Raw genomic sequence first — 13,490 nt, 5'->3', positions numbered from 1 at the left:
TCAGTACCTCATCGGACCATTTCTTCCACACATGGAGATGGCCTCTTTGGCCAAGGAGACCAAAGTATTATTAATATAGCTTTAAATACAGCCCCTTGGTAAATTGAATTACTATGTGTAGATTAAAAAGTATTTTCTGCTCATTCTACAAGGTTTTACAACTGTTTTCTCCTCCTTGACTGAATGTTTGAATATAGCGCGCAGGTTTGATGCGCATGCTCCGCCTTGTCTTCTTCTTATTTTGGTGGATAAACAGCGCCACACAGTGGCCTTGAATATGTACTACAGCGTTTCTACAGCTAGATGCGGTTTTGCAGTGAGTCCGATTTTACGGAGATATTCCTGAAACGCTGCCAAATAAAACGGAGGGGGAAAGATCGTTTTCACTCGTGTGTGGTGTTTGAGATGCCTGTAGGCGTGGTTCATTTACCACCCCGCCCATTTCCAATATAAACTGAATTCTCTACTGAGAGTCGCTTCATGAACTTGGCTCGTTGACCTTATAATTAGTTATTCTTTACCTTGGGCACAGATCCTTTATTTCAACAAGTTGTAATGAGAACTGCGCCCACAAACAAGCACTACATATCTATTCAATTTTTACTATTTATTATGTTATTTTTATTCATTTCTTTTTTATTAACAATGCCTAAATAAATTGAGGTTTTGTCGGGGTTATGGTTATTATTATTATTATTTATAATTAACCTTTTTTTACCCAGGCAAGCAAATTAAGAACAAAATTCTTATTTTCAAGTGCAGCCTGGTTAAATAAAGGTCTGTTACAAAACCTGTAGTTTGCTGTTTATTCAGCTGATTCATACGAGGCTCTTATTTCTATGGTTAGTTAATCAATAAGTTAGTAAATTATGGTGCGTTCATGTCACTGGGAATTATGGGGAAAACATTTTCGCGACATTGGAAAGTTCTCGGGAACGACACCTCATGACGCTCTTATGATTCTACTTCTGTTCGGCAACTGGGGCCAGATTTTGTGCCGCCTTCAAAACACTGAGTTTCCGGGAGGTTCGGAGGTTCGGACCTTGAGCTCGGAGTTTCATGCGGAAGTAAAGCTACCCGAGTCGTCCGAGATCACGTCACAATAATGGCTGCCCGTTTCATTGATAGACTAAAGTGAACCTGCAGCAAGCACTAAGAGGCGAACTTAACACCCATTCTAACATTTGCATTACGATACATTATAGCTTACAATTCTAAACATCACCTGATAAATTCCTGCTCATGTCCAACCATCGCAAGCAGTTCTAATTACTGATTCATCTGATTGAGCAAAGAAGCGCAAAGAGGTCCCTGCGGGCATCCATACTTGTTGTTATGAAGTCTAGTCTCACGAACAATCTGTTTTTTCTGGTTTTATGTCATAGCCTACGAACTTCTGAGGGGTGTTTCCTGAACACTCTTATTTCAGAAGAATGGAAGGTTTACGTAAAGACATGGAAGAGCTGTCAAATCTCAGAGCTGTTTTGAAGTCAGCATTTATAACAGAGTTGCTCATTTGGAAACGCATGGTTTACTAGTGACGTGCATGTATATGGCGGAACATGAAAGTTTTACTCAATATAAAAGAATAAAACATCATATCCAATATTTTACTATTGATTGACGTTGTAACCGTCTTTTGGCAACAACTTTGCTCAGTCTTAAAGGTTGTGTACTGGTAAACCAGCTCTGGATAAGGGCAAGTGTAGCCAGTGGCAATACAATCTGCTTCTCATACATAAAAGCAAGAGGATAGTAGGTGATAGGCTACAAGGAAATAAAGGCTTTCGAACTTGAAACTGATCCTACTAAGTTCTGTCTATTCTGTTTTTTATCGGATAAAAAAAACCTGCTGTGAAGAACTTTTAGATTCCGAACGCAGTGCACATGAACTGTTTGGATTAATTTATTACCAGGACCATGAACGCGCCTTCGATTTCCTTCTTTCACCGATGACGACAAGTTACCTAGTGACGTCATCAACTTTGCGCCAATGACGCTCCAGAGGAATGGGAGGAGCGGTCAGCGTTCAACTGGTTGGTCCGTTTCCGTGAACCCTAACCTGTGCTAGTGGTACAGGAAGTAGAGATGGCTGCTGATTGGTCCGTTCCTGTCAACACTAACCCGTGACAGTGGTAAAGAAAGTAGAAATGGCTGGTCGACTGTCCCTGGCAGAGGTGGACCTCTGCTGCGCAATCTGCTACGAAATCTTCAGAGACCCCGTGGTGCTCCAGTGCAGTCACAGCTTCTGCTCCGGCTGCCTGCGGGACTACTGGGCGAGCCGGGGGGGCGGACGAGACTGCCCGCTGTGCCGGAGGGAGTCCTCCGACGAGCCGGTGCCTAGCCTCACCCTCCGGAACCTGTGTGAGGGCGCAGAGCCCTCGTCCTTATCGTCGCCGCCGGAGGAGCTGTACACCGACCCCGAGGAGATGTGCCCCATCCACGGGGAGCGGCTGAAGCTCTTCTGCCGGGACGACCGGGAGCCCATCTGCGTGGTCTGCCTGACGTCCCGGAGGCACGCGAGGCACGACTGCTGCCCTGCGGGCGAGGCCGCCGCGGACATGAAGGTACTCCTGGTTCAGTGGCTTCGGTCTAGGGTTAGACCTTACTAACTATAACCCTCTAACCCTAACGACTGCTGTCGCGTCTGATCTAGACAGATGTTACATAATGGAGATGAGGTTGTGATCGAAGAAAACAAATAATAACATTGAACATAACCACAATACACGTCTGGCTTTGACTTAAGTTATCTCTGTTGATCAATGACGATGTTGTATCGTACAGTTGTCTTATATAAAACAGTCATTGTTTATATCAGAGTGAGCTTATTGGTGAGTGAATCTAACCCTAACTGTCCACAGGAGGACTTGAGGACCTCCCTGAGCGCGCTGCACCAGAAGATGGTGGGGTTGGAGAAGATGAAGCAGAACTACACGGACACCTCAGCGCATATCGAGGTGAGGGTCATCGGTCCAACAACACTGGGTCCAGCTTAAACTGGGTGTAGCATTGTATACAACGATGCAGTGTTGTGACCCAGTTGTACGGACAGCTCAGCATGCTAATGCTAACTGGTTGTATGGTGGACAATATTGGAGGCTTCTCAGCTGGGGGGGTGGTGCAGGCTCAGGCCCTGTTCCTTTGTTATTCACAACACCTCAGAGGGTCCTGGGTTGACCGGCAAACATCAGTAAGTAAGGTTAACTTTAAGTATAAAGTATACAAGTATATAAGGTAAGTATTGTTACAATGGAGCCAAATCACTATTGAGATCTCCAGGCCCTCCCTTTGCCTGCATTCCGATGAACCCCCGACGCCTCAGGTAAATGGCCACAGATGTTTTACAGAGACATCTGTTACCCCCTATGGTTTCTCCCATCTTATGGCTTTAGAATGTTTATTCTGTAGGCTTCAACGTAGACGTTAAAGGTAAATAATCCATACTACCTACCAACTTTATGATTATGTCACATAAGACAGACAAATAAAGTGGCATTGTTAACTATTACAAATGCATATTTTACTGTTGAATGAATATTGCTTTCACAGGGCTCATCTGTTAAACACATGTGGTAAGTCATGGTGATTTAAGATCAGGTTAATAAACAAGGTGATGAATGGATTTTAATCAAAGACCTCACTTCATATAACTAATGCGTAATATGTAACTATAATTTTTAATATGTAACCCTTTTGTACCTAATGCTTGAATGTATGAGAATGTAATATGGGCATGGGGGAGGGAAGATAGATGCTAATAGGGAACGGGGCTGCCCGTAAATTTGATTTTAGAGCACTGTGATTGGTCAAGGAAGTCACAGATGTTGGGGTTACCTCAGAGATCGCGGCCTCGATGGGGCAGTACTTTGCAAACAAATTCAGGTGGTGTTGTGTCTCTGTGCAGTGACAATAAAGCCTTGATTGTTCAACCCTAGTCCTCCTCGGCCTCTCGTATTTATTACGAGAGGCTATTTATATCTCGAGTATTAGACTGTGGGTTTTATCCACGACAGTTGTAGCACTGCACTATAACGATGCAGTGTTGTGACCCTGTTGTACGGACACCATACCATGCTAAATGCTAACCCCATCCAGATGCAGGCCCAGTTTGTGGAGCGGCGGATGCGCCAGGAGTTCCAGGAGCTGCGGGACTTCCTGGACGGGGCGGAGCGGTCAGGCCTGCAGTCGCTGAAGCAGGAGGAAGAGGAGAAGAGAGGGGTGGTGAGGAGGCTGATGGACGAGGTGGAGGTCAACATCTCATCTCTGTCTGACGCCATCACGGCCCTGGAGGCAGACATGGCCCTGGACGGAGTTCCTCTCTTGCACGTGCGTTTTTACGTTTTCTATTGTTGTTTATACATTCAATCAGTCCTTCAGCCGACCTTTCAGTCCTTCAGCCGACCTTTCAGTCCTTCAGCTGACCTTTGTCATTCAGCTGACCTCTTCATATCCAAGAAGACTAACTGCAGTAGCTTCAACCTGTTTCGGCGATGACCCTTTCCTAGGTCGGAAAATCCGTCCCAACTTGCATCTGCCTTCCCATAGTACACGTTATTTATAGCTACGATGCCACACTAAGTAATGTTAGACCTCAGTCTCCAGTCTTTGTGTACAGGACTTTGCATGTATGTTTCCTGACCAAAATGCAAATCTCCTGTGAGCCCATATGCATATCAGACTACCCCAAATAGTAGTCTATTTGGGGTAGTCTGATTTGGCAAACGATAACTTGGAGTGACTTCAAATACATTTAGGGGTAAGTAGGGGATGGCGGCGTCATCGGTTATCTACTACCTCTCTCTGGAACACCCAGATCACTACGCTTTGGGTTCATACTGAATGTCATCATCACCCTCCACCACAATGAGTAAAGATGTAAGCCCCAATGAACTGCTTGTATTAGGGTGCCCTAACCTCTGTATTCACTGTCAAGTCTTTTTGTATGAGAACTTTCCTTACTAAATCCAATAAATGATGTTCACATATCTTCTAACCATTGATTCCTTTTTGCTAAATCATGTTTTTCAGAAATGCAAGGACAGCAGCATTGGAAGGTAAAAGTCCACGTATTCATTCTCTATGTCTGCATGTAACGTCTGTCATCACTGAACTCCATTTTGTCAGCACTAAGGCTACTTCAGCCGTCTTCACAAAGTCTTCCAAAAGTCACCTTGTTTTAACAAAGTCCCTTCTCTTCCTCCAGTGGTTAGGGTTAGGACATCATCATGAAGCAGTTACTAGCGTTAGGTCAGCATAATGAAGCCCTTACTAGGTCCCTTCTCTTTCTCCAGTGCCACCCCCCCAGAGTGTGCTGCTATGCCGCCAGGAACCCTGATCAACGTGGCTCACTACCTGGGCTCGCTGCAGTACTCTGCGTTGGTGGGGATGTACGAAACAGTCCGTTACAGTAAGTGTCTACCCCTGCAGAACGGCAGCACAGTAACCATCAGCAAGGTTGTAGTGGTTATGGTGTTCCCTGCCTATAGAATCAAGGAGTTAGAACCCGGATCAGTTCATTAAGGAATGTGGTTCAGGGTTAGAACCCGGATCAGTTCATTAAGGAACGTGGTTCAGGGTTAGAACCCGGATCAGTTCATTAAGGAACGTGGTTCAGGGTTAGAACCCGGATCAGTTCATTAAGGAACGTGGTTCAGGGTTAGAACCCGGATCAGTTCATTAAGGAACGTGGTTCAGGGTTAGAACCCGGATCAGTTCATTAAGGAACATGGTTTCGGGGCTTGAACCCGGATCAGTTCATTAAGGAACGTGGTTCAGGGTTAGAACCCGGATCAGTTCATTAAGGAACATGGTTCAGGGCTAGAACCCGGATCAGTTCATTAAGGAACATGGTTCAGGGTTAGAACCCGGATCAGTTCATTAAGGAACATGGTTCAGGGTTAGATCCCGGATCAGTTCATTAAGGAACGTGGTTCAGGGTTAGAACCCGGATCAGTTCATTAAGGAACGTGGTTCAGGGTTAGAACCCGGATCAGTTCATTAAGGAACATGGTTTCGGGGCTTGAACCCGGATCAGTTCATTAAGGAACATGGTTCAGGGTTAGAACCCGGATCAGTTCATTAAGGAACATGGTTTCGGGGCTTGAACCCGGATCAGTTCATTAAGGAACATGGTTCAGGGTTAGAACCCGGATCAGTTCATTAAGGAACGTGGTTCAGGGTTAGAACCCGGATCAGTTCATTAAGGAACATGGTTTCGGGGCTTGAACCCTGGACCTTCTGTCTGCTCCTCACCTCTCCCTGTGGTTCCCTCCCCCCCCCCCCCCAGCTCCGGTGACCCTTGACCCCAACACTGCCGCCCCCTGGCTCCGCCTCTCGGACGACCTCACGGAGGTCAGCGACACCGACGACCGGCCGAAGCTCCCCGACAACCCGGAGCGCTTCGACCGCGACGCCGGCGTGCTGGGCCACCGCGGCTTCTCCTCGGGCTGCCATTGGTGGGACGTGGAGGTGGGCGGGAACACGGCCTGGGTGGTGGGCGTGGCCGGCGAGTCAGTGAAGCGGAAGGAGAAGGTGTCGTCGGTGCAGAAGAACGGCTACGTCACCGTGTACTTCTACCACGAAATGTACTTCGCCGGCACGTCGCCACTGACGCGCCTCAACCTCAAGTCCCGCCCCAACAGGATCCGCGTGAGGCTGGACTGCGACAAGGGGCGGGTCTCGTTCCACGACGCCGACCGGAACGTGCTCATCTACTCCTTTAAGCACAGTTTCAACGAGAAGGCGTACCCCTACCTTTGGGTGGGCTGCAAGCTGTGCCCACTGAAGATCACGGCAGGGGAGGGGGTGCTGAAGGTAGTCAAATGAGGTGGAGGATTGTGTTGCAAAGCAATCTAGATCTTCTCTGGGGGGGAAGTAACAGCCTTGGCCAAAGCATTCCTGTTTACAATGTATTTGGGTGTGTGCGCACGTTTGTGTGTTAACAAAACATGATTGTATCTTGATCAAATTAATCAAATGAGTAATGGTCTTCGGAAGACAAAAGACAGTGTCAATAACAGAATAATATATAAATATCAGTCTTCTCAATCGTTTAATGTTTATTGTATACCACTAAATCCTATTCACTGCACATTTTAACTTAAAAGCCTCCACTATTTATTTTGCTTTTCAGCATTTGCAGATAAGAATAAAATAAAATAAATTTTGCTTTCAAAAATCTTTTTAAAAACGCTCTTATTTCTTTATGACAATCCAACTCCAAAACAAGAACTAGGGAGGCATCCGGCTCATGTGAGGAGCCATTCATTCACCTACCAATTCTAGAGATACCAACAGGCCAGGTCGAGGCCACAAAAAAAAGCATAATGCCCGCACATAGCCACAAGAGGTAAATTCATTCCGTTGTATTTGTATAGCCCTTAATCACCATTACAGTCTCAAAGGGCTTAACAGGCCAAATATATATGAAACCCCCCTTTACCCAAGCCCCCACAAGGGCAAGAAAAACCTCCCTTAAATCAGCAAGGAAGAAATCTTGAGAAGAAGCGCATAGTAGGGGATCCCTTCTTCCAGGGATGGTCAGCAGTGCAATGGGTGCCATAATTGACATACAGGTAAATACATGCTAAACATATTAAATTGATGATGGGGTGCTAGCTGGTTAACCATGAGGAGAGTCCAGGCATCCAGGTCAGGACCAAGCCACAAACCAAGTTGTAATGCCCACACATAGCCACACGAGACCAGCACCAAGTACACATACGGGTATCCAGGAGGCAGGAGCTCAGCACCATGCTTAGCCAATCAGAGCACATTACGGAGGCCACGCCTGTTTATTATTGAAGTCACAACACAGCCCAAGGGACCAGAACACTCTAGTCAACGCATCCATCAAATGTCCTACTAAGCGTGTCTCCACGCGTGCTTATACACTTCCTCTCCTTTTGCTTCGTAGATATTATACCAACCCACCAATTACCCAGCGTACGCGATGGCCACCCCGGCGCCAGCGCCCACCCAGCCCCCACTACAATACCAGCAACCACAACACCAGAACCAGGGATACAGAGGAAGAAGAGGAAGAGGGCGGCGACATTTCACCCAGGCATGTTTTCTTTGCAAGCAACTAGGAAATTGGATCGAGGACTGCCCCACTTACAACCGGCCCTTACGACACGGCCCTACAGAGCTTCCCACCACAGCAATACCAGCCTCAGAATCCCCAACAGGGTGCACCAATGTACCACATACAACCATAGAGGTGCCCAGAGGACGAGCAGGCCAGAAAGGAACTGGGGCTCGGACAACCCACAGGGAAGGCGTATGTAGGGGGCCACTGCTGCACGTTCCTAGTGGACCCTGGAGCATCCGTTTCTACAATCGGATGTCTCGCAGGGATCTGGAGAAAACCACCTCGGAATGGAACACACCGATCCTACCAATAAAAAAGGCTGACGGACTGACCTGGAGGATGGTTCATGATCTGAGGGCCGTCAACACACGAACCGTGGCCCCGCCAGAAAAAGTCCCAAACCCATATGTGGCCCTAAATGTTGTCAGCCCTGAACATAAATGGTTCACGGTGGTGGATCGCGCAAACGCATTCTTCTGCCTTTCCCTAGTCCCCCAGTCAAGACCTTCTTCACTTTCATGTATAGGGGACAACGATACACGTATACGAGAATGCCCCAAGGTTTCCAATGCAACCCCACCATATCCAACGCCTGCCTGAAAAAGGACCTGGGAGAACTGACCCTTCCAGAACGGTCCTGGTGCAGTATGTGGACGACCTCCTCCAGGCAGCTGAGACGAAAGAAGCTTGTCTACATGCCACCATCGCAAAGAAAGGCTACAAGCTCAAGAAAGCTAAACTACAACTGGTCAAGGAAGAGATTACTTTCCTAGGGAAAGTAATAGGAGGGAATAAGAGAGAGATCAGCGAAGGACACAAAAAACGTGATCAAAGAGTACCCAAAGCCAAAAACAGTCCAACAAATGCTAGCGTTCCTGGGGCTGAAAGGATATAGCCGGACCTAAATCCCCGACTACAACAGTGAGACAACCAAACTACGAATGCTTATCACCAAAGCAGAACATAGAAACCTGAAAGCCCCCTTGGAATAGTCCCCGGGTCCCCTCGAAGTACAGTACCTGTAGCTACAATAATTGATATACCTGGTCTAATTGAATAACGAATCATTATAAAACCAATGTGGGTCATGTTTTTATTTGCATCAGTTTTGTTTGGAGGTGAATAAAGCATGCTGTTTCTGTACCACTGTACTACTGATGGGACAGCTGGGTTTCTTTGGAGCGGTTGGGAGTATGCTCCTAACTTCCAGTACTGGCGGGTTGATGACGAACATTGGCCTCATGAATGCAGGACCTGATGACAGCGATTGGACCAGGAGCAACAACTACAACAATGTCCAAATAAACCCCCCACATACAAACAGCGCACCAATACATGAAGATCACCTGAATCATTCAAAATCTAGGCAAATCTGAAGGGAATATTTTATTCTAAAAATTCATTCTTATGTCACTTATTTGTGTGTTATTTTTGTGACTTTCAATGCATGCTGAATGTGTAAAACTTTGTGTCACACATACTTAGAAGTATTTTGGTTTTTTTATGATTGAACCTATATGTGTGCCTTTTGAACCTATATGAGTGCCTTTTTGAATCTATGATTGATGATTGAATGACATAATTATTTTATGGCTACCGTTTGAATGATGATTGTATGGCATTATGATTGTGTGGATTTAATGATTATTGAAAAGACATTATGATTGTGTGACTACTGATTTATTGATGATTGTATGACATGTGGATTGCATGTCTACTGCTTTATTGTTGAGTGAGGCATGCAGTCCACAGGTGGGCGTGACTGGGTTTCTCCAAAAGAGAGTTTCCCTGTCGGTTGGTGGTGTTGATGATAGTTGCATGGAGGTGTATACATTGAGATTTTTCATATTTTGCTTTATATTTTATACTTTTATATACATTTTATACTTTTAAATGGCTTTCAGAATGGTCATCTGTGATGACCAAGTAGTGAATTAAAGTCACAACACATAGCCCAAGGGACCAGAACGCTCTAGGCCAGGGGTTTTCAAAGTATGAGAGAGTGAGCCCCCCCTCAGAGAACAAATTTCAGCTGAGCCCCCCCCCCCCCAATTTTTTTTTTTAAATCCCTGTTTTGAAAAATCTTTTAATTATTTTACACATTTTAAACATCTGATCATATTTTAAACATCTCTGATCATATCTACACATTTTAAACATCTCTGATATATTTTTTTGAAACATTTTAAACATTTTTGAAACATTTTAAACAAAATTTTGAAACATTCTAAAAATCTTTGTGCGTTTTTAAAACACATTTAACACATTTTAACATCTTTATCTAAGCATGTTTTTGCTTAACGTTTTTGAAATACATTTTAACATCTTAATCTGTCAACTGCCAGTTTAGCCTCCTTTTTTAGCTCACCTCAACTTTAGTGGGAGCATGAGTTTGCGTAGCTGTGTTTGAAATCGTTCCCCATCACGGACATAGTGCACTATATAGGGTGCTCGCCATTTTGTACTGGTCTTCGAATTCTCAGTGGTAAATTTCACGCACTATAAAGTAGACTTAAAATACCCAAAATTTGAGTGAACATACAATGTTCGCTACATGTTACTCCCGTATACCACAATGCGATGAGGTCGTGTTTTTCCGGAGGAGAAGAAGAAGCTGAATAATATTACTGAATATATACATTTAACGATGGAGTCTCCGGCTTTCGTTTAGAAATGTCAACAATTTTTTTGGGATTTAACATAGAAAATAAAACATTCAAAATTAATTAAAAAAAACTTGATCAAGGAAATATAACATTCAACATCAATACAACCTCCAGCTTACCTCGTGGGTGCCCGGTTTGTTTACATGATGTGGGCGCATCTGTCTGCGTCACACAAATACCCGGCGCATTTACTGACGCAAAAGACGTTTAGAAATGTTCAGCGTAGTGTCCGAATTGTCGTTTGTTCGTTCCCTATATAGTGTACTATATCATAAGCACTATATAGGGAATAGTAAGTGAGTGAATAGGGACGACGCGCTGTGTCTGTTTTTTCTGTTACTTTTTCTGGTTTATTTTTTTCTCACGTGGCGCCCCCCCTGAAGAACTCTGGCGCCCCCCAGGGGAGGCGCGCCTCACAGTTTGAAAACCACTGCTCTAGGCATTTAGGAATCAGCCTGTGAAGGCCTGGATTCATTTTGACAGCCCGATTTATATGGCATGGGCTAACAGACGCAGGTTTTAAAACTGCGTATAGATATCTGGGGGAACCAGTAAAGTTATTTGTAATTGTGATAAGATGTTGACTGTGTACGAATGCAATATATACTTCTAACCCCGAGGGGCTAAGCCAACTTGCATGAATCATAATCATTTTTGTGAACAACCCTGATATGTACTAATGCATGCTTGGACGTGTGCCTGGATGCTATTTTTTCCTCTAGGGTGAAGATTTTTCATGTGGCAGGCGAATTCCCTTGCTCTAAGAGAGAAGGGCAACAATCCAGCCTTATCTGTTGTTTACAACCGTACGTGGTACTGAGGAGACAGAGATATGGGGAAGGGCTAAGCACATAGGTAATAAATCAAAGGATTGCCCCCTCCATTAAAGTAACAAGAATAACTTAAGAACAAAGACAGAGAGTCAGAGAGACTGGGAGACAAGAGTACAGAGAGCTCAATATTTGAGCTTATTCTATATCAAACAATACTGGTAAGCAACATACACACACACACGCACACACACATGTACACATATAAATACATATATATATATATATATATATATATATATATATATATATATATATATATATATATATATATATATATATATATATATATATATATATATAACTTAAGTTAAGAACAAAGACAGAGAGTCAGAGAGACTGGGAGACAAGAGTACAGAGAGCTCAATATTTGAGCTTATTCTATATCAAACAATACTGGTAAGCAACATACACACACACACGCACACACACATGTACACATATAAATACATATATATATATATATATATATATATATATATATATATATATATATATATATACACACACATACCCCCCCCCCCCCCCCCCCCCTCACACTCCAAGCTTGCTACCCCAGGAGAGTGCCTATATTGAGGACGCAGAGAGAGGTGGAGTAGAGACCAGCCCAGAGGTAATAAATTAGGGGAGAGCCCTATATTGTAGTTTGCATGGTGATCGCAGGATTTAGGGATAATTATCTAGACTCCATAACATGAACAATTAGCATTTAAAGTTGTCCACAGCATTGCACACCGCTCGTCCACAGAAGTCCAGGGGTTGACCAGCTAGGGACTCTTGTTAAGAGTTCAAGGAATTCCCACCTCATCAAACTGAGGGATTGGGACCTCCGTCTAGGACCCTGCGGGAGTGCGGTAGTTATTGTTAAATTCAACAGACTTGACGAGGATTAAGCACCAAAATAACAACACAAATAAAATATTTCCTGAGGGATTACGGAAATAACAGACATTATATTGAAAGTGATCGTATAATCTAGAGATAATAATCGACAATCCTTAAAATTAGACTAAATAAGTACGATAAAATGTTATCCAAATTTCTAATTCATGTTATCCACAGTGAAGGAGTGGGGGTTGAAAAGAAAAAATGGAAGAGGAAAGAACCATGTGTGTGTGAGCCTGTCTTGTGTATGTCAGGGCCGCCGGGGAGGTACTCCCCTACTCAGAGTGGTGGAACATACGAGGGAGTACTGAAAGCATTCTTCAGATAAAACAATAAGGTTAATTAGGAAATGGTCTTTATTATAATTGATTATAATTACATTTGTGTCAAGCAATTACTAACTTGTGAATTTATTTTTCTTTAGGTTCAGTTTTTGTTTTTGTATTGTCACGGTACCGTTATTACCCAAAAGTATGACCATTGTTGTTATAAATTCGGAGTAATCGCTCTGATGTGTATCCATTACGCACACACTTGGCTGCATGGGTAGCTGGGACTGAAGACTGTCTCCATCCCTCCACTTTGCAATCTATTCCACTTTATGGGTGGAGATTGAATGTATCCTAGGCACGGCATCCTGCAATAAGCCAGTATGGAAGGCTGGTTGGCCAGTGACGGGTAAAATCCCACCTTAACATCCGGGACAACCTAAGACAGGCACAGTCATGATTAATTGGCAGTCACTGTGAGCACTGGCTCATTTGATCAAGAAGTGATGAGCTGCAACCATCATAGGAAGAGCCAGATTGGGTGAAAGTTGGAGGAGGAGCCGACGTCAGATATGTCAGCTTAGGCAGCGAAAGTGGTGGACTTGGAACGGGGCATGTCGCGTTTTAGTTTATTAAACCTCCACGAGTGTATATACAATTCCACTGAGTTATGATTACAGTCTTGCAAATCGCAAATAAGGGCCTCCCTGAATAGCGGCTGAATATAATACAAATCCCTCCTGCA

General features: G+C 44.3%; 1 protein-coding gene across 2 annotated transcripts; it reads left to right on the top strand.

Moving 5' to 3' along the window:
• Positions 1-2,150: 2,150 nt before the first annotated feature.
• On the top strand, positions 2,151-7,145 carry LOC307089165 (E3 ubiquitin-protein ligase TRIM35-like; the record flags this gene model as incomplete). 2 transcript variants are annotated; one of them, XM_079755297.1, is made up of 6 exons in its annotated part: positions 2,151-2,567; positions 2,865-2,960; positions 4,105-4,329; positions 5,032-5,057; positions 5,295-5,410; positions 6,290-7,145. In XM_079755297.1, the coding sequence occupies 6 exons, from the start codon at positions 2,151-2,153 to the stop codon at positions 6,826-6,828; spliced, it is 1,419 nt and encodes a 472-aa protein (XP_079611423.1). In that variant the 3' UTR covers positions 6,829-7,145. The 2 variants fall into 2 exon arrangements, with proteins under 2 accessions (XP_079611423.1, XP_079611422.1); XM_079755296.1 differs by having other exon boundaries at positions 4,099-4,329.
• Between the last annotated feature and the right edge of the window lie 6,345 nt (positions 7,146-13,490).

The sequence above is a fragment of the Pollachius pollachius genome (genome assembly GCF_949987615.1).
Source record: "Pollachius pollachius genome assembly, chromosome: 18".
NCBI classification, from domain to species: Eukaryota; Metazoa; Chordata; class Actinopteri; order Gadiformes; family Gadidae; genus Pollachius; species Pollachius pollachius.
Note: the sequence above shows the minus strand (reverse complement) of the source record. Positions and strands in the feature narration are given on the sequence as shown.